The 19,694-nt window shown below is 37.3% G+C and overlaps 1 protein-coding gene across 1 annotated transcript in view; it reads left to right on the top strand.

The window, feature by feature from the left end:
• Positions 1-229: 229 nt before the first annotated feature.
• The window catches only part of sh3d19 (SH3 domain containing 19), a gene marked incomplete at its 5' end in the record, with an annotated part of 31,847 nt that continues 12,382 nt past the window's right edge, over positions 230-19,694 (top strand). Inside the window, 8 exons of the mRNA XM_079811856.1 lie at positions 230-305; positions 12,689-12,725; positions 15,368-15,408; positions 15,548-15,593; positions 16,443-16,578; positions 17,711-17,891; positions 17,977-18,879; positions 18,968-19,081. Of these exons, the coding sequence (XP_079667982.1) occupies positions 230-305; positions 12,689-12,725; positions 15,368-15,408; positions 15,548-15,593; positions 16,443-16,578; positions 17,711-17,891; positions 17,977-18,879; positions 18,968-19,081 (1,534 nt within the window). The remainder of the gene's footprint in view (positions 306-12,688; positions 12,726-15,367; positions 15,409-15,547; positions 15,594-16,442; positions 16,579-17,710; positions 17,892-17,976; positions 18,880-18,967; positions 19,082-19,694) is intronic.

Here is a 19,694-nt window from a genome sequence, read left to right as displayed (position 1 = left end):
CAACACACTCATCTGTCTGTCATGATGCTCGAGTCAAGCGCGGTGTTTAGTTAATCAGTTCCCGTATAACACACAGCTCTGCGGTAGCCTAACTCAAGCTATACTACTGACTTTTTATCCAAACAGAACATACCGTTAGTTTGTTCAGAGAATTCAGACATCTTCTCAGCTTTGTTTAATTTACCCAAGTTAAGGTCTGGATTTTAAACACGGACATACCGTTAATATAATGGCTGAAGCCCGGAATGATGGTGGAAATGAAGAATTTCCAAATGTTTCTATTACGAGGAGAAGAGATTCAACAGGTAGGACAATTATTAATGTTACAATTACTAACATTATTCTATAGTGACAGGTTTATGATTCTTGCTGTAGTTTCACAACGCAAGACAATGAACGACTTTTAGCCACTTCAGAAAAATGAACGTGCACGGTTCACTGATTCTGCAGATCTCGGACTAAAAAATGCCACAAATTCCCATTATTTTTGAAAATAGTCCACTTTATTAATCAGAGGTTATCAATAGAATATTATTCACGCAAATGTTAAAACTTGTTTTGTGTGTTTTTGCTTTGTCCCTACTTTTTGTCAACACTCAGATAAAGGCTAGCCTACATGAAACATTATACAATCAAAATCCTCCATCATCCTGATAAGTCATCTTTCCATATTTTGGTCATATATTTAGGCTACATATTAATATAGGCTATATCAACTTAGCTAGTTGTGGGTTTTTAGACAATTTCTTTCATTTTCAAACAGGTCCTATTAGTTAAATACACCAGAAAATATAAAAATGGGCTCCTGTGAGAAATAAATTGAAAGTTGAAAAGCACCAATAATTCACTCAATAAAACGAATGCAAGATTTTACTATATTAATAATAAATATTTATCACATTATTTATTTATTTATCTATCCAATGGTGCTGATCCATATAGTGATAGGCAGAGGAAAACTAATTCTGTGAGAAAGTGTAGGCGTGTAAGTGTAAGTTTAGTACCTCTGGTAGGCCTACACACTATTCAAACATTTAAAAACTTGCTGAATTACGGAAAAGGGAGTATGAATTATGTAGGGGTTACATGTCATTTTTCTTTCTGATGTTTTGATGGATTTTTATTTTATTTATTATTATTTAGCATTTGCAATTTGTTAATTTTGTTAATTTGTTCAACATTATCAAAAAAAAGTGGAAACATGATCTTTGGAAAGTTCCTCTTGCTCTCCTCAGCATTAGTCTGGGTGTATTGGTGAGTCAGCTGTGAGTGGGAGGAAAAACAGCAGGTTACAGCTTTCCCCTATGTTGATACTCAACAGGTGACACAACTGAGGAAACATGAGACAGCAGTTGTGCTTGCTGCAGCCTGTGTGAAAAAATACCACCTGTGCAGCGTCATATGTGTGTCTGGACAGTCGGCATACTCAACATATTAAACTGTCTCACATATGTTCTTCAGTCTTTCATAGGATTTGTTGGTCATGCACTCTAAAAAAAAAGGCTCGTAATCATAGGGGAACCTTTTTTAGTGCTATATAGCACCAATTTTGGTGCTTCAGTGGTTCTTCAGCGGTTCTTCAGAGGTGCTATATAGCACCTTAGTCAAAGAACCGGTGAAGAACCTCTGAAGAACCGCTGAAGAACCACTGAAGCACCAAAATTGGTGCTATATAGCACTAAAAAAGGTTCCCCTATGATTACGAGCCAAGAACCATTTTTGGTGCAATATAGAACCTTTTTTTTTTTAGAGTGTGTGGTAGGAATATTCACAGCGTTTTGAACCTTGAAACATTGTTTTGGTCATAGAGAAAAATATGAAACTGGTGTCAGTGGGTACATGTCCTTATAACGAGTGCCCAAAGTCTTCATATTAGATACAATTGAGTGTGTTGAAAATGATGTTTTACCGTTACTTTCGCTCCGTGGCTGCTATGATACATTTGTTGCACACTGCAATAAGCTAGATCGATATTAGAATATCATATTAATAAATGCTGGGTGACTTGTGTTGCTAAATGGCATGCAATTAATTTTAAAACTCATTGTATGACAGAGAAAATGCTGTATTACAATAATTAGTTTTCTGTCTATAAATGTCTCCAAACAGTTCCCTTGTCTAATAAAACATAATATGTTAAAGTGTCTTTGGTGTTTCCATAGAAATCGATGGTATAATGAGGGTGTGATGTCATTGATAGGCGAGCATGGACACGGTCTGTGTCCTGTTTAAAATAGCTTGGAAATGTTTAAACATTCTTGGAAACATTTGGGATAATGTAAGTACACAAGTCAACAAAATATATAACACTCTAGTGGTTTTTGGATATTTAATCCAAAAATCGTAAATATATTACACGTTTAAATCAAAATAACTTTCCCTCCCGCTTGCAATGACATTTGTGCTCTTCTCTGATGATGCGTTCACCGGCGCGATGGACAAAATCAAGTCCCATCCCATTTGTAACCGTATTGAGAAAACCATTGATTATTCACTCAACCAATTCATTGAACAGAGGACCACTACTGTGTGTTTTTCAGAGATGTGAACTATCATACAGGAGTTTTCTCTACTTTCTTTAACACATATACAAACATGAACACAATAAATCAAATCTGTTTTTCCAACCAATCTCGCCAATCTCTTATGCCTTGCTGTTTGAAGTATTTTTGATTGTGGCCTGTGTTTCTAACAGGGAAGTTGTGCCCGTGTTTAATTTGACTGTAGGTTTACTTATTGTTTTAATGTTTTGTATGCAAGTGCATTTTGTTGTAGCTCATAGATAATCATTAAACCAACTTACTTGGTTAAATGTGGGTAAAAGTGCAGTAAATAATATAGTGGCTACGAAAGCATGAATTTATGTTTTTACAACTTTTCCAGTGTTGCATTGACAAATTGTCTGATTGGAGCAAGCAATTGCTTGTTTTGTCTTTTGGGAATGTTCTGTGAGATAGAGTGCAGTGTGACTCTTACTTTGACATGTTTAGTCATAAGTGACCTCATCGGCCGCTGTGTCAGTGGCATTTCACATTTAGAGGACTGACATCTGTGCTTTTGCCTGCTGGCTTCTCTCAGAATTGGTCATGATATAGCGTTGGACATTTATGTCAGTATGATCTTTCATTTAATATTTATGTAGTACAAAAAAAAATGCACTTACAAGTTATATAAATGTGTGTGTGTGTGTGTGTGTATCTTTCTATGCAAACAATATTTGACTGTTTACTGTATTAACCCTCTGGTGCTCTTCGTTTAGGGGTTGCATTGGTTGTCTTACCGGACACCTAAAAATTAAACTTCCTCCACCCCAGTAAAACCAATGCAATTTATTTTTCTCCAATAATATTTTTTCTTTTTAATTTTGTATTTTGAGATGATTTGATGGTATTTTTTAATATTTATGCAATAATTATGGTCTATTTTTGCCATTGAAAATTATACAAAAAAATATTTTTGTAATTTAAATGTTTTTTTTTTTTTTTAAATTATTGCAGTATTTCAGGTTAAAATAGGCTAGGCCTAGCCTGGTTAAAACCAGACCATTCTCAGTAGTAACTGAGTTATGGTCTGGCAAAGCTTCATAGACAAATCATTTCCAAAGGGGCGTCACCACAACGGGCGTCGCTCAAATGCCTCTCGGCGCAATTGGATAGACCTAAAACCAATCAGAGCGATGAGGGAGATGACGTATGCAGAGCGACGGAGAAACATCTGACTCTGGCCGTTTCTCAATATGCGTTCTTGTCTGTAATTGTGTTCTCAAATAGGAAATGTCCCCGGTTTCCATTTCAGAAATCTGGTCACCTTACCTAAACCACATATTAATGTTTAATATATTATTTTTAAAATGTAAACGAAAAGAGGCAGGGTGTTTTATACTTCGTTTTATTATAAATATATAAGATAATCAATGTAGGCCTAGCTACGCGTTGCCTGAACCACATTCGTGTGGCTATTATTATTATTATGTTTAATTTTTTTATGAAATGAGGCAGTGGTGTTTTATGACATATTTCGTACGCGAACTTCTGACTTGCGTCCGTGACTTACCAAGTTTGACTCCGGAGAACGAACTCCCGAGGACGGGAGGACACTAGTCCGCCTACTATGCTCTTGACAGTATCACTCAGTATATATTTGTATATGTAGTGCAGCAGGCAATGCATATTATCTTCAATGCATGTTTATAACAAAACGAAATATAAAAAACCCAGCCTCTTTTCGTTTACATTTAGAAAAACACACACACATAATATATAGGCTATGATTATCACTGTAATAAATCAAATAAGACACAAAACACAACCCAGTCTCTTTTTGTTAAATGTCAGTTTATGTGTGATCATCAATAGCAATTATAAAAGTATAAGTAAAAGGTGTAAGAAGCTATACAATAAATAAAGCAATTCAGTCAAAGTCAGCACTAGGAGACTACAACGGTAAAGTTTAATATCTTAAAAATATAAAGTTATGAAACTTCACTTTGCCCTCGAACAAATTATAGATTAAATAAATTAAAGGAACAAATTATAGATTAATGAGAGCAAAGATCAGCAGTTAGATCTACACAAGACGAGACGGTTTAACCACTACAGAGACATCAGAGCCAGCGGCAGACGGCAGATGGAAAATGTTTTGAACACATTTAATGATTTTTTTGATGGATTTGAATATATATTTTAAAAATCTCAAAGACTATCTTTTATAAAGTTTTAGATATTTTTTTGTTTGTTAGAAATATAGATTTTTTTCTGTGAATATGTGTTTTTGCAGATTTCCCATTCATTTGGTGGTCATTTTTGACCGAAGAGCACAAGTGGGAGTATTTTTTTTACGACCACTTAGCATGCTCGAATCATGCCCTCAATTTTTCTGTGTGTTTACATACCTAATGCTAGAAAAGTCACCAAGTTTCATATTTTTCCGAGGAAGCTGTGATTTAAAACAATTCAAAATGTGGTTCATAGGCTCAGTTTTTCATAGGTGTGTGTGTGTATAAGTGTGCGTGTGTGTGTGTGTGTGAGTGGATGTGTCAATATCACACTGTTGATGTTTTAGAGTGCCACCCCTTTACTGCTGTGTACTTTTTTTCAGCATTGTGGCCGATTTGTAGATTGTACACACAAATATTCTGTGAATTTTTGTGTTTTTGCCGATTTCCCATTCATATCCTATGGTCGTTCATTTATGACCGAAGACAATGAACGCTACTTTTTTTTTTTACGACCAATTAGCATGCTTGAATCATGACCCCAATTTTTTTTGTGTTAACATACCTAATGCAAGAAAAGTCACCAAGTTTCATATCATTCCGATGAAGCTGTGATTTTTTACATTTCAAAACAGAAAGTTTTCTGGTCAGAAATGACCGAGGAGCACCAGAGGGTTAAAGGTATAGCTCATCCAAAAATGAAAATTCTGTCATAATTTTTACTCACCCTTATTTCGTTCCAAACCTGTATGTAATTATTTGAATAAGCTACTTAGAGGAATGTTAGGGTCCAAACAACTGGAAATCACTGACTTACATTGTATTGACCGTAAAAGACATTTTTTTAAATTATCTTCTTTTGTGTTCTAAAACAAGTCATACAGGTTTGGAACAGCATGAGGGTAAATGAAAGGTTGGCACAGGAGATCTGCCGGAAAAGAAAACAGAAAACAAAAACAGTAAATGTATTTAAGTGCATGAGATGGGTCTGTCTGTGTCCTATACCCTAACCCTATCTCTTCAATTAAATAAAAATTTACTGTAGAGTTTCATAATTAAAATAGGCCTACTTTAAAAACTGAGAAAAACAAATAGGATGACTTACGACTTTTGGTGATTTATGTAATATGATCTGCCTGCTATATAAAGTATAAAAAGCGAGGAGAGTGAAGTAGAAGAAGAAGAGCAGTACTAGTGGCGTCATCGGCGATTCCAGAGGGAGGTGCTCTGATGACATCCCGAATGGTTGTTTCATTCTAGGGGGAGTAACTTGTAGTAGGGTGTAATTTGTAGAACCATGGTTTGTAGTACTATGGGATGCAGTCGGACACATTTGGAGAGTGTGAATAGCGGTTGGCTCTCTGCCTTATAAAGCGGCACCAAACATCAGTTCCTCCGTATAATTTCTTCATCAGACTGTTGACTTTGCACCGTCTGAATAAGCTCGATATAAAAGATCATCGCCATAGAACAGCACCTCTTCAGCGGACGGCATCACAAGCAGCTATAGATTGGTGCAGGGAAGACATATTTTTGTAGGCCAGAACCCGGAAACAAGCATTTTAGCACTTCCGTTTCCATTGTCCTGGAGACAATTGTTTTTTATTGGATTTTTGGTTAAATGCTTAAAATAAGGTCTGTGGTAAACACAAGCTCAAGATATTTTCATGCTTTATTCTATGATATAAAATACATCAGTAATACCCTTTTGTGACTTTTACTTGTCAATAAAAGGCAGTTGCTAACAAGTGGCTAAATGGGACTTTGGGGAGTTGTAGGGGACATTTCAGTCATCTACTAAACTCATCTACTCTAGTCTGCTTTCACAGCCTCGTTGTGCTGATAATCACGCTTTTGCAAACTATTATAACTCAAACTTTCAGGGAAATAAGCAAAGACTGAAAGAGTTGTCAGAAGCTTAGTGATGGTGACACTGAAGTCATGTGACCATGGTGTAGTTCGTTTATCGGCCTACACAGTAGAGGACAGGGCCGTTTTTTAGGCATAGGGGAACTAGGCGGTCGCCTAGGGCGCCATCAGCTGAAGGGGCGCCAATGAACGCATATCAGGGGTGTGTGTAAAGGGTGTCACGGCCACCCTGAAATATGATTGCCGCCCCCACTGGTTCCCCTAACACTATTGGGATAGAGTAGCCTACTGTCAATCAGACGATTCTTATATTGGATCAGAGTACTGTCAATGACTTGACTGTTGCATGTAAAGTTTGCATTTGGAGTGCTCAACACCATTAGATCAGAGCTCGGTCAAAGCTTTGGCAAGGTAACGCTTTTTTTAACCACACAATAAAGCTAAATTCAAAGGCCAATTAAAAAAACAGGTACAATAAAAAGTGCACAAATCTGTATTTTGTTAGGGCCGTATTTGTAGCAGTCGAGAAATCACGCTGTGAAATGGGCAGATAGTGTAATATTGCTCGGTGTGTATTGTAGAGGCAAGATATAGGCTAACCACACTCATTTTTGCTTTTCATGATATCATTATATTTTGACTCTATGAAGCTTTTTTCTCTTACTTGCACCTCCAAAAGGTGTGCGTTTTTGTGCCAATGCATTGTTAAAGGATCAGTGTGTAATTGTCCCATATAAAACTTTAACGGCCAATTTAAAAATAGTGTAATAAAATGTGCTAATTCACAATATTAATTACATCGCTTTGTCGAATTTAATGCATCTTTATGGATGGTGTTGAAAGCTGAATCGATTCATTCAGTTCTAATAGTGTCGTACAGGGCATAGCATTGCGTTATTTAAAGGGGAAGCTCAAGCGTCAATGAGAAACAAAGACCACACTGAATCAATATATTCTTGTTACTTCCATGTGACTGGTCAAGCTTTTATATGTAGTTTCCAAATTGTATTTGTATATATTTGTTAATAAGGATTACAGTTCCAAAATGGTATGTGTGAATGTATTTGTTAATAAGGATTAAAATTAATGCTTTTTAAGATTTGGCTGGGGGGTGCCAATAAGGATTTCGCCTAGGGCGTCAAAATGGCTTGAAACGGCCCTGGTAGAGGATATGCACGTAACATCACCGTTGGCCGGAGTGACTGTGGTTACGCCCACTGAGTGGCAAAAGGACCAGGTGGTAGCATTGGTTTTCAGTGTGAAAGCCGCGAAAAACACAAAACACATCTAAAATGGGATAATCTTCTCTATGATTTGGAAAGAGCTGTCAAAGTGGATTTAGCTTCTAACCTCTGCTGTTTGCTGCAATCTGATTTCAGGTCAGTGTGAAAAGGTTTTGTCTCTCAGTACAATGTGTGAAAGTGTTGGCCTGCTTAGACAGGCTTTACACACAGAGACACTCTGTCAGCACAAATGTATCCCATAGTCTGTTCATAATGCCTTCCAACTTGTCTAAACACAGATCAGTATCCACAAAATTAATGTCTCACGTGTTTTCAGCTGTGAATGGAAATCACTTTGATGTTTCAAAGTGTAACACATTTCAGAATGAGAGCTTTCTTTTTTCCTCCACAAACTCCCAAGCTTTTTATTTCTCCCAAAGGCCCTGTTTCAGGCCGCGGTTACATAAAACACTTAGGAATTACATTTTAGTCATCTAAATGTTTATTCTTTAAGACTGGTCTTAACATTTTAAAGTCAGTTACATAAAATTTGATTGGTCTAATTTGAATCCAAAAAATAAGACTGACACTTCGATAACTGCTAGTTGTTTCTTAAGACATAACAGTGACTGTGTTTATGCATCTGGTGATCCCATTGCATCTGATTGGTGATCTTGCCCCAGTCTGTTGTGATTTGTCTACCGCTTAGAACATGTGCTGAAAAATGTATAACCTGTGACTCCTGAAGCTTCCTAAAGCACTGTAAATACTACTCTAAATACGCTAACTATGATATCAGTTTTGCCAATTTCAGTTCAAGCTCGGGTCCGATAATGACAGTAAAGCAGAACAAGTTAATCGACCCAAAAAACATTCGCAAGCACAACTTGTGCAGGAAATTTCCCAGTGGTAATTCTTTAAAAATGGTGAGAACAGAACAAAAGATTGTGGTTGTACTGCTGAATAATAGTGTTAGAAATACATTTTAACCACTGAGTCATCAATTCCTCTGCCTCAAAGTCCATGCAATGATGTTTTACCCTCGCAGTGAAAAAAAACCTTTCCTCAACAAATTGAATACTTACTGGCTGGCCGTATACCCACTTTTTTTGAGGGTGAGGCAAAGTAGCCAGCGGGGGGAATTATGCAAATATGTTACATGGTGACTTAGGGAAGTAATGGCAGTACTACAAACAAGGGGTTTGAGTCAGGTGTTTTATTTTGGAGAGGTTCACTTCTTTTGGTGTGGACTTTGTGCTTAGGAGCTTTTCATATTGTTTACATACACAAGAAACTAGATTACATACAAATTATTAAACCATTTTTTTTGCAATTGGTCTCCTTCAAAAGTTGGCCTGAAACAGAAGTTACAATAGTCTTTTCTTCCCTATTGTGACATACACTCATCTAAAGGATTATTAGGAACACCATACTAATACTGTGTTTGACCCCCTTTCGCCTTCAGAACTGCCTTAATTCTACGTGGCATTGATTCAACAAGGTGCTGAAAGCATTCTTTAGAAATGTTGGCCCATATTTATAGGATAGCATCTTGCAGTTGATGGAGATTTGTGGGATGCACATCCAGGACACGAAGCTCCCGTTCCACCACATCCCAAAGATGCTCTATTGGGTTGAGATCTGGTGACTGTGGGGGCCATTTTAGTACAGTGAACTCATTGTCATGTTCAAGAAACCAATTTGAATGATTCGAGCTTTGTGACATGGTGCATTATCCTGCTGGAAGTAGCCATCAGAGGATGGGTACATGGTGGTCATAAAGGGATGGACATGGTCAGAAACAATGCTCAGGTAGGCCGTGGCATTTAAACGATGCCCAATTGGCACTAAGGGGCCTAAAGTGCGCCAAGAAAACATCCCCCACACCATTACACCACCACCACCAGCCTGCACAGTGGTAAAAAGGCATGATGGATCCATGTTCTCATTGTATTTATGCCAAATTCTGACTCTACCATCTGAATGTCTCAACAGAAATAGAGACTCATCAGACCAGGCAACATTTTTCCAGTCTTCAACTGTCCAATTTTGGTGAGCTTGTGCAAATTGTAGCCTCTTTTTCCTATTTGTAGTGGAGATGAGTGGTACCCGGTGGGGTCTTCTGCTGTTGTAGCCCATCCACCTCTAGGTTGTGCGTGTTGTGGCTTCACAAATGCTTTGCTGCATACCTCGGTTGTAACGAGTGGTTATTTCAGTCAAAGTTGCTTTTCTATCAGCTTGAATCAGTCGGTCCATTCTCCTCTGACCTCTAGCATCAACAAGGCATTTTCGCCCACAGGACTGCCGCATACTGGATGTTTTTCCCTTTTCACACCATTCTTTGTAAACCCTAGAAATGGTTGCGCGTGAAAATCCCAGTAACTGAGCAGATTGTGAAATACTCAGACCGGCCCGTCTGGCACCAACAACCATGCCGCGCTCAAAATTGCTTAAATCACCTTTCTTTCCCATTCTGACATTCAGTTTGGAGTTCAGGAGATTGTCTTGACCAGGACCACACCCCTGAATGCATTGAAGCAACTGCCATGTGATTGGTTGATTAGATAATTGCATTAATGAGAAATTGAACAGGTGTTCCTAATAATCCTTTAGGTGAGAGTATATCGGCTTCTCAAACAAGAAAAAATGTAGGCGGAACTTGATTTTGTCCATCGGGAATTGAGTGGATTGTTGGATCATTGTTGTTTGCTATTGCTGAGAACTCATATACTGATTTTGTTGGAGTATGGCCCATGAAAAAATGCTGCATTTTATTTTATAAATGGATACTGTAGCTTTTGACAGCACTGTGTGAGGTAGCGATGTCCTCTAGTGGCTGTATGTGCAACAGCCTTAACACCTTAGTATGGCTCCAAAATGAACACTCGTTACAGCGCCAAATGCAAGTAAAAATATGAAAACATGTCAATTGCAGATAACTTTGTGATGAATTTTAATGAATGTTAAGAATGCAGTATGGATTAATGATTACCAAATGTGATTATCAAATAAAAGTCTGCAATTTAATTACATAAATATATAGTCTGACATGCTGAATTTCAGAGTAAAGCGCAGCACTGTGTTCTTTTACACATGAGGAGCTCATGATCTGGCATTTTCAGTGAATGGCTCGGTTCACACCCAGCACGTCGAAAAATTATGCCTAGGGGTACCTTTAGCGTCTTCATTGTGACGCGGAAGGCACTTGACCATGCTTCGGATTTTGACACCTTGGGAGTGAGAACAGGTTGTTATAACATGCATTTGAAAACACACACCAACCATCTTCCATGTAATGAGAATCATTTGTAAATCTGTTGTCGACAAAAGAGAAGCTTAAAGGTCTCCCTGTTCTGTAAATTATTATTATTATTAAATACTATTTTTTTATTCTAAAGTGCCATAATACTGTATTACTACTGCAATAATGTTCTTTGTTAAATTTGACAATTTAAATAATAACAAAATGAAATAATATTTTGAGTATAACAACAACAATAATAACAGCGTCTGTCTGTCTTAGACAGAACAATGAACAGGGGAAACTCAGGGTTTAAATAAACAGAGATAACAAGGTGACTAAATGAACAACAGCTGAATGTAATCAAATCAGAAACCATAGAAACTAACTAGCAAACAGAACTCAGCTAAAGCAGCACAGGGAACAGAATGAAAACAAAACAGATAGATAGATTTTAGTTTTTGGAAATGCCAAAAATTATAATTGAAAGTTGGTCCTAGATCAGCACCAAAACCGTGTAATCTTCCTGTAGCAGAAACAGTGATAAAGCTGATGGTTTATTCTGATATCTGGATGTAGTTTGTTAAACCAATTAACCGCTCAAGGATAGCCAGGTAGAAATATTTGACTATTGTTAATGCCAAAGAAGAAATACTTCCTGATTGGCCGCATTCCTGCATTGCACACTGGCTGTGTCAACATACCTAATGAAAAAGAAAAAGAGACGTCACTTTTACCGGGAGTTGTGCTTCTTCACAGACACATTTGAATCAGAAGTGAAGGGACTCCATCTGAGTCACTTATATTCGCTGCAACATATGCAGGTAGGACTGTATATTTCCAATTATAGCTTTGATAAGTAATGTATCAGATTGCAGCGTATCATTTTAGTTTTTATACTTGTAAATAATACCGTGATTGAAATGATGTAATTTCAAAACAAACTCAAATCAAATTACTTTACAAATGCTATTATGAATGAGGTAGGCTATTTCACTTTCTCATACTTTAACACACACAGACACTGTGAGAGCAGAAACTGGACCCAACAGGTGTGTCTGGGGACAGTGATAGGTCAGTAGACAACTGCAACAAAGACACACAAAGACCCCTTTACCAAAGCAGTCGTTATGTTTTATGAGTTCACTCTCATTACCTGAGGAAAGTTAAACATTCTCTATGAATGATTTATGTTGTCAGGAGAAACAAGGATCCTACTTTTGTGTAGTGTTGTCGAAGAATATGCTGGTCTTGTTCTATTTGTAGTTTCATAAGCTTTAATAAGGTGTTAAAAATTTATATATGCTTTAAATGTGTTCAAAAATTAAAAGGGAGGCACCGAATGAACATGTTTTACCTGTGAAACCAGGAACCTGCTGCTTGACTGGACCTGAGTCAAGTGAATGCCGAGCGTGGTTTTGTGAAAAACTGCGCTGTTGTTGTAGCCTCCGGTTCTCTCCTTAAACTCAGCTCTTTAAAACAGGTTTATCAGGAACATACCACACAGTTTAACCAGACAAAGTCACACTACCAGCTGTGCCTGTGGCCTAGTCACTGAATATAGCAAATGTAGATTCACAGTTAAATCAAATTTTTGCTACAAAGACATTTAGCTCATGCTTTGTGTTTTATGTTTTGCAGACCGTTCAGAAAGAAATAAAGAACACTTACATATAAGGTAAGATCTCTTTATGGAAACACTTCAGGCTCTAATGGTATCTTTGAATTATGTGTTCATTAAGTTGAATTGATAGAGGGAGAAAAAGATAAAGTATTTGTGAATTTGCTACTGTCAGAAAGTAAGCTGATCTAACAACTCTGGAATCTTGTCTAGTTTGGTGATACTTTGAATATTCATAATCAGTGTATTGTTAGAAATATTAACCAGTCATTGAAGTTTACAAATTAAATTTTGACCTCTCAGTAAGTAGGCTATGCTCAGTAAGACCAAAATTATGTGGAGACTTGAACACCACATTCCTATGTGCTTGTTGAACTTCAAAATAGTGAGGCGGTCTGTCCTTTGCTGCTATAACTGCTTCCACTTTTCTGAGATGTTGGGACACGAGCATTTTGGGTGTTTCTTCAACTATGGGGACTTTAGACCCTGTGGAAATTCAGGCAATAAACTCTCTTAAAATAAACTTTATTTCATTTAACGTGTCTTCTAATGATGTTCACTTGTAAACAGGCATCACAGGGCAGGAGAACATTGTTCTGAAACACCATGCACGTTTTCACCACAATTTAATTTCCAACAAATCTCAAATTATTTATTATATTTTATATTTTATCTGTGGTGGAAATTGCATTTTTGGAATAAAATGGCTCATACTATGTTTTGTTAAAGCTCATTTCTTTTACTATTTGTTTATATCGCATAGTTTGTAACCTGCAATAATTGATACTTTTATGATGGATTTTCATATTTTAAGATTAAAAGTCTGCATCTGGGACAAAAATAAAACAATAAAATCTATACATAAAAGGCATTTGAAAAGTAAATAAATTATTAAAAAGTTTCCAAGACAGTTTTCAATGTCAGCTTCACGAAATGAAAATTCAGTGATCATTTACTCTCCCTCATGTCGTTCCAAACATGCATTACTTTCTTCTGCAGAACATTAAAGAAGGTATTTTGTAGAATGTTGGTAACCAAACAGTTTCGGTTAGCACTGATTTACATTGTATGGAAAAAAACTACATTTCAAAAAATATTGTCTCTTATGTTCGACAGAAGAAGGTTTGGTATGACATCAGGGTTGCCAGGTCTGTGCAACAAAAGTAGCCCAAAGGCCTGTCAAAAGTAGCCCAAAAATAGCCCAATGCTATTTTCTCTATCGGCAGCCAAATTCTCCACTGAATTTGTGTGTACTTACAGCGTAAGTACCCACACCAACAAATTAAAAGTAGCCAAATTCTGCAGGAAACCCACGGACTTGGCAACACTGAATGACATCAGGGTTAGTAAATGATGATTATTTTGATCTTTGGGGAGAACTGTCCTGTCCCTTTAATGAAAATCAAACCCTAGGACATAAAAGTGGCTGACGAAACACCCACATAAGGACAATAAATTAAGAGTAATCTAACATACTGACAAGACATAAAGTGTTGTTTTAATTAGCTGCAAGGCAACAAATTAATGCAATTTTTAACAGTGTCTTAATGTAAATTACTGTTCAACACCGAAAGGCCTGTGACATAAATCAGAACAAATAGCTGTGCTTGTTGCTTTCTGAGCTAATGATGCCTGTACAGTGAGAGACATAAAGGGTGTGAATCTAAAATGTCAGCTGGTTCTCATTTGAAACAGAGCTAAAGCTGCCTCTGAGAGCCTGCTGGCATGCTGGACTGGCCTGACTCTCTCTCTCACACTCACTCTGTTCTTATGACACATCACTTCAGCTATGCAGAAAGGAGCAACTTTAAAACGTCCACATAGTCAGGAAGTGAATGCAAGTCTTGATCAAAGAGCACTGTACACTGATGAACACTGTAGTTTTTGGAAGGGATGGTGTAATTTGCTGTAATGGATTCCTTTAACACTTCATATATCTACTAATGTAAGGTATGAACCGCATGACTTCATATCTTTGATGTCTCTTCATTTGCATTCAATGCTAAAGCTTTGGGCTGTGTGAATGTTCAACTGTCTTTTGTTTGCTTGTCTTGTTGACACCATAGTTTCTCTGGTACAGTATTATTGTTAGATCCATTTCACTGTGCTGTTGACCTGGTTAAAGGAGGATATACAGGGGAAATTATCAATGAGTTGTGAAAAAAGGACATTCAATCGAGACGTACAGCAATTAAAACAAGTTTTATGAAGTAATAATGCAATAAAAGTTAACATTATGTGAGAAATAACTGTTGAAGATATTGTGGTATTTAAAATGCTAGTTAGTAGTAATTGAATGTATGTGTTCGATGCTACAAATTCGATGCTTGTGGAAATCGAGATAAAGTTTGAGATAGAATTCTATCATTAATAGAAAGTTATAGAAAAGAACAGCATTAATTTGAGATAAATGGCTTTACTGACACTTTTGATTTCATTTAATACATCAATGCTGAATAAAAGTATTAATATCTTTCAACCCCATATAAATCGGAATGACGGCAAACTTTTGAACGGTAGTGAATGTTTTATTGTTACTGTGGTCATTTGCTCTGTCAGTTAATGTATGCTAAATGGGTGCATCTGATCAGGGTTGTTGACTTTAAACAATTTTAAAACGTAAAGAATACCTCACAGACCAAGGCGATGAATATCAGTTCATCAATATCTTTTGTTTTGTTTTCTGTTCACGTTTTTAGTCAAGGACCCATTTCTTCAATCAAAGCTGCCTTTAAGAGAAGTGAGTAGGTTGTGACGTAAAGGTTTATTTTACTTTTATACATAGTACATTCATATAGTTGCAGGATACATTGTAGTAATGTCATGTTTTTACATTATACTTGATCAAATGTGTCATAAAATGCTGTCAAATCTTCCAGCTTCTGCAAGAGCTCTCTCACAATCGGACTGCTCCAGGGAAAGAAGGTGAGCTTATTGTAACTATTTTGACCATTTAAACACCTATTTTATTTATAGGTACAGTGACCTTTGTATAGGTACAGTGACTCTATTTTGTATAGAGGCTATCATGATATGCCTGATTTAAACTCACATGACCAACATGTTCAATGTTTTGGAGAACATGTGTGAACTGCTAGGCTACTCTGTCAATATGAAACACTTAACAATACTTAAACACAATCATTCTCATATTGTCACAGTTGGGTGAAAAAAAGTCGAGAGTAGGATCTAATCTTCGCAAGCAGTTAAAAGGTTTATTTACAATGAACTCAAGAACTATAACCATGAATAGAACAACCAACTACGGCGAGAACTGACAATGAACTGAAGGAAACACAGAGCTTAAATACACTGAACAAACCAAATCCACTAAATGAACATCAGGTGCAAACAATAATCAAACAATGAGTAACCTAGGAGACTAACTAAAAGTGGGGGAAAGAAACAAAGGGAACAGAAAACAGAGCAAAAAACAACTCATAGTAAAACAGATCAAACAGGACATGCTCTACTCGTACATTTTTATCCTGGAGACAGTAGCCACCATAGACAATATTATCCATTTATAACCCATTCAAATATGTGGTTACAATTTAGAATATTAGATTATTTTTTTCCCTGAAGATAATTCTCTGGTGATATTCCTTTTAAAAATACTTCAGAGTAGTAAAAAGTGGCCAGCTGATTTAGGACCACAGAATATGAACCACCTCATGAGTTTTTATATAAAACCACAAGCATGGTTGTATAGCTGTGCTTTGAAATTTTTGAACAATACATTCCTATCTATTAAGAAGAATCTGTTGTTTTCAGGCGTCCAGAGATAACCATCCTATCAGCCGAGCCATTAGCAGCCACTTCTTGGTATCCAGGGGCGTCTAGACGATTTTCATCCACAGCTTTCACAGCACAACCAATCTGGAATGAGAGTGTTCTGACCTCTGCTCAGGTACAGTGATTTATAGCACTTTATCCAGTTCAACAGTTGTCGTTAACAAACAGTTGTGCCAGACAGGTGTGTGAGTTCTCTTTGTTTACTCAGCATGTCTTTAATTTGACATTTTAATGCATGGTCATGTGTTTGAGAGACTAACACATGGATTACTAACTAACTTACCTAACTTATTGTAGAACGAGTCCAACAATGTAGTATATAGGCCAATTCACACTGCACTGACAGACGGCAACAAACGGCTTTGTCTGTTTTGTTTTTAATCAGTGTGTTACCCCTGTTAACGTCTGTTGGAGTTTGTTTTTACTGATTGAACATGTTGAATTGGCACTTGTCGGGTCATGGAATGTCTGAGTAGGGACATACTGTAATTCCGCATGGGTTGGCATCTGTCAGTGCAGTCTGAATTGACCTTAAGACTTCCGCTGTCATACTGTGGTGACATCAATAACTAATTTCTGATCATTGAAACAAAGCTTAAATAAAATATAAATATTGAATGAAACCCTTCAACTTAAAAAAAATATTAAATGAAAATGAGAAATAAAGCTAAAACTGTATAAAGCTATAAAAAAATAAAGCTATAAAACTAACTAAAGTAAAATAAGTTGTACAAATACTTAAACTGAAATAAAAAAGCTATACAAAAAAAACTATTCAAACTATTCATGAATATTATAATAGTATAAAAATAGTACTAAAACACTGGGTGATATCTGCACATATAGCATTTTTGTATAAGGAAGATCAGTCAGGATTCAAGGGGGTTTATATTAGAGGCATTTTTGAGATGCATCAATATTCAGTACATTTATTTTCATGTTATTGCTGATAACCTATACATTTTTATAGCATATTCTAAATCTATACTACCGTCTATAAGCAAATCGAAAACGCACAAATAAAATAAATAGTTTGTGCTGTATGCTCAAGTGTATTTCACAACATTATAATGTACAGTATATAAATATACAATATCGGCTAATACTGATAAACAAAATTCAGACATGGTGCTGATATATTGTGCATCCCTCTTCTGGTCTCTAGGACTGTATGTTTTCTGCACACTCGTGACATGTTTGCTTGGTTTGATGCTTGCGTTCGAGTGATTCCTTCTCTCGTGCTTCAGCTCCCACCATCCTATGAGCAGGTGATCAAGGAGAAGACCCAGGAGCAGGTTACCACACCTTCACCAGCTCCACGACGCTTATACACAACAACTATTGCCACACAGACTGACTCACTAGAGGAGAATGTCACATGTCCAGATTCCTGCACGTCCCTGCAGCTGAACCAACAGCCCAGTGGAGGTTAGTCTGTACTGACAAGATTTGGAGTGCACAAATCAATGTGAACCATAAATTGATACTCAATGTTTGGTCTTTACGGTTTCAGCGAAGCAGCCAATAAAACCACCTCGGCCATCATTACCTTGTAAACCCGAACCCATTCCGCAAGAAACTCAAACAAGGTCCCCAACATCCACTCCCAACTCACCACCCACCATCGATATAGCCCCAGCCCTACGCCCGGTGCCTCAGCCTCGCTCCAAAACTAAACCCCTGAGCTCAACCAACTATGTCAATGTGCAACCTCTGATACCACTGCAAGACAGCTGGGAAGTTTGTCCTATAATACCTGTGGAGAGTTCTGATGCCCATTCAGGCAAGTATCTGAAGGATCTCTTAGATGTCTTCAGCACTGTACCTCAAAGTGAACTGAGTAACCTTGTCAACATTCAGAGAGAGCAGACGAACCAAACTAAAGAGAACCAAAGTGAGAACATGACCTCCCTCCACACCGACCGCAACATCCGATCGAAAATCCAGGCCTTTGAAAGTCAGTCTATCACAGAGAATGATGAAACTGCTGTGCCTTTCCCCCGACCTCGAAAAATGTACGCCAAACCACCTGTGGTGGCACCAAAACCCTCTGTCAAAAAGCCCAAAGAAGAGGAGTTTTCACAGTTCGAGAGTCACTTATACGAAGAGGTCATTGCACCACCTAAGCCAGCTCCAAGACCTCAGCTTTTCAAAAAACCGTCCTTCGCCTTAAGAGATGATTCCGACTCTCAGCCTCCCTTCAGGATGGCCCTCATTCCTCCATCGCGACCTTCATTGGTCAAAGTTAAGAATGTAAGTTCCCAGGATGAGGAAGTAGTATTGAAAGGACCTCCCCCACCACTCAAGCCCAGCAAAGACCTGCTGAACCTCAACAACCATAATTCCACTGCACTTCTGTCTAACATCACATCCACAGCGAACATGCTAAGCAATGACTATGTGGATGCTCCCATTTGTAAGTTTTAAGGGCCATAATACAATGCAAAAAAAAAAACTTAACAGGCATTATGTGCATACATATAATTAATGTATCCCTGTCACAGACCACTCTCCCACTAAAACTGTCCGTCAAGTGGGATTCACCTACATGGGGTCAAGCACGCAGGGAGTGACCAGGAGACCCACAGTCATCCGAGTCCCCAGTAAAACTGAAAAAAGTGAGTCATTAATAGCCATTGCAATCATATGTGAGGAGCTATTTAAATGTGCTTTTACTATATATGTGTATTAATTATATGTATGTGTATATGTATTTTTTTTCCAATCTTACACTTTGAACACTATATATATAAAATCAAAGTGTAATATTCAAGTCTTCAAACTGTAAGATTGGAAAAATAATGGTAAAAAGCATAATTTTACCCAAAAATGTTGTTTCAAATAGCTTTTACAGACACACAGACCATGGCTGTTAAGCTCCAAAACTCCTTGTGTTGTACTGTTTGTAGTTCATATAGTCGGCGTCTTCTGAAGACATGAGAGCTTTGTGTGAGGAAAAGACTAAAATTTAAGTCGTTTTACAGTCATAATCTCCCTCTTTGCTGCAGCTCTTAAACCTCAAATCTTACCCCTTCCATTATTGTAAGGTGTGTAGCTGTAAGCGCACAACGCAGGTGATTCAGAGCAGTAAACAGTCTTTTAATAAATCTAACAGAAACATGTAGGAAAACTCAGGAGCTAGAATAATCCACAACCACGTGAAGCAAATACAACACGATCAAAGGAAAACGAGGACTTAAATACAAGGGAGAACTAATGAACTGAACAGAA

This window comes from Gobio gobio, assembly GCF_949357685.1.
Source record: "Gobio gobio genome assembly, chromosome: 3".
NCBI classification, from domain to species: Eukaryota; Metazoa; Chordata; class Actinopteri; order Cypriniformes; family Gobionidae; genus Gobio; species Gobio gobio.
This window is presented reverse-complemented; position numbering and strand designations above follow the sequence as displayed.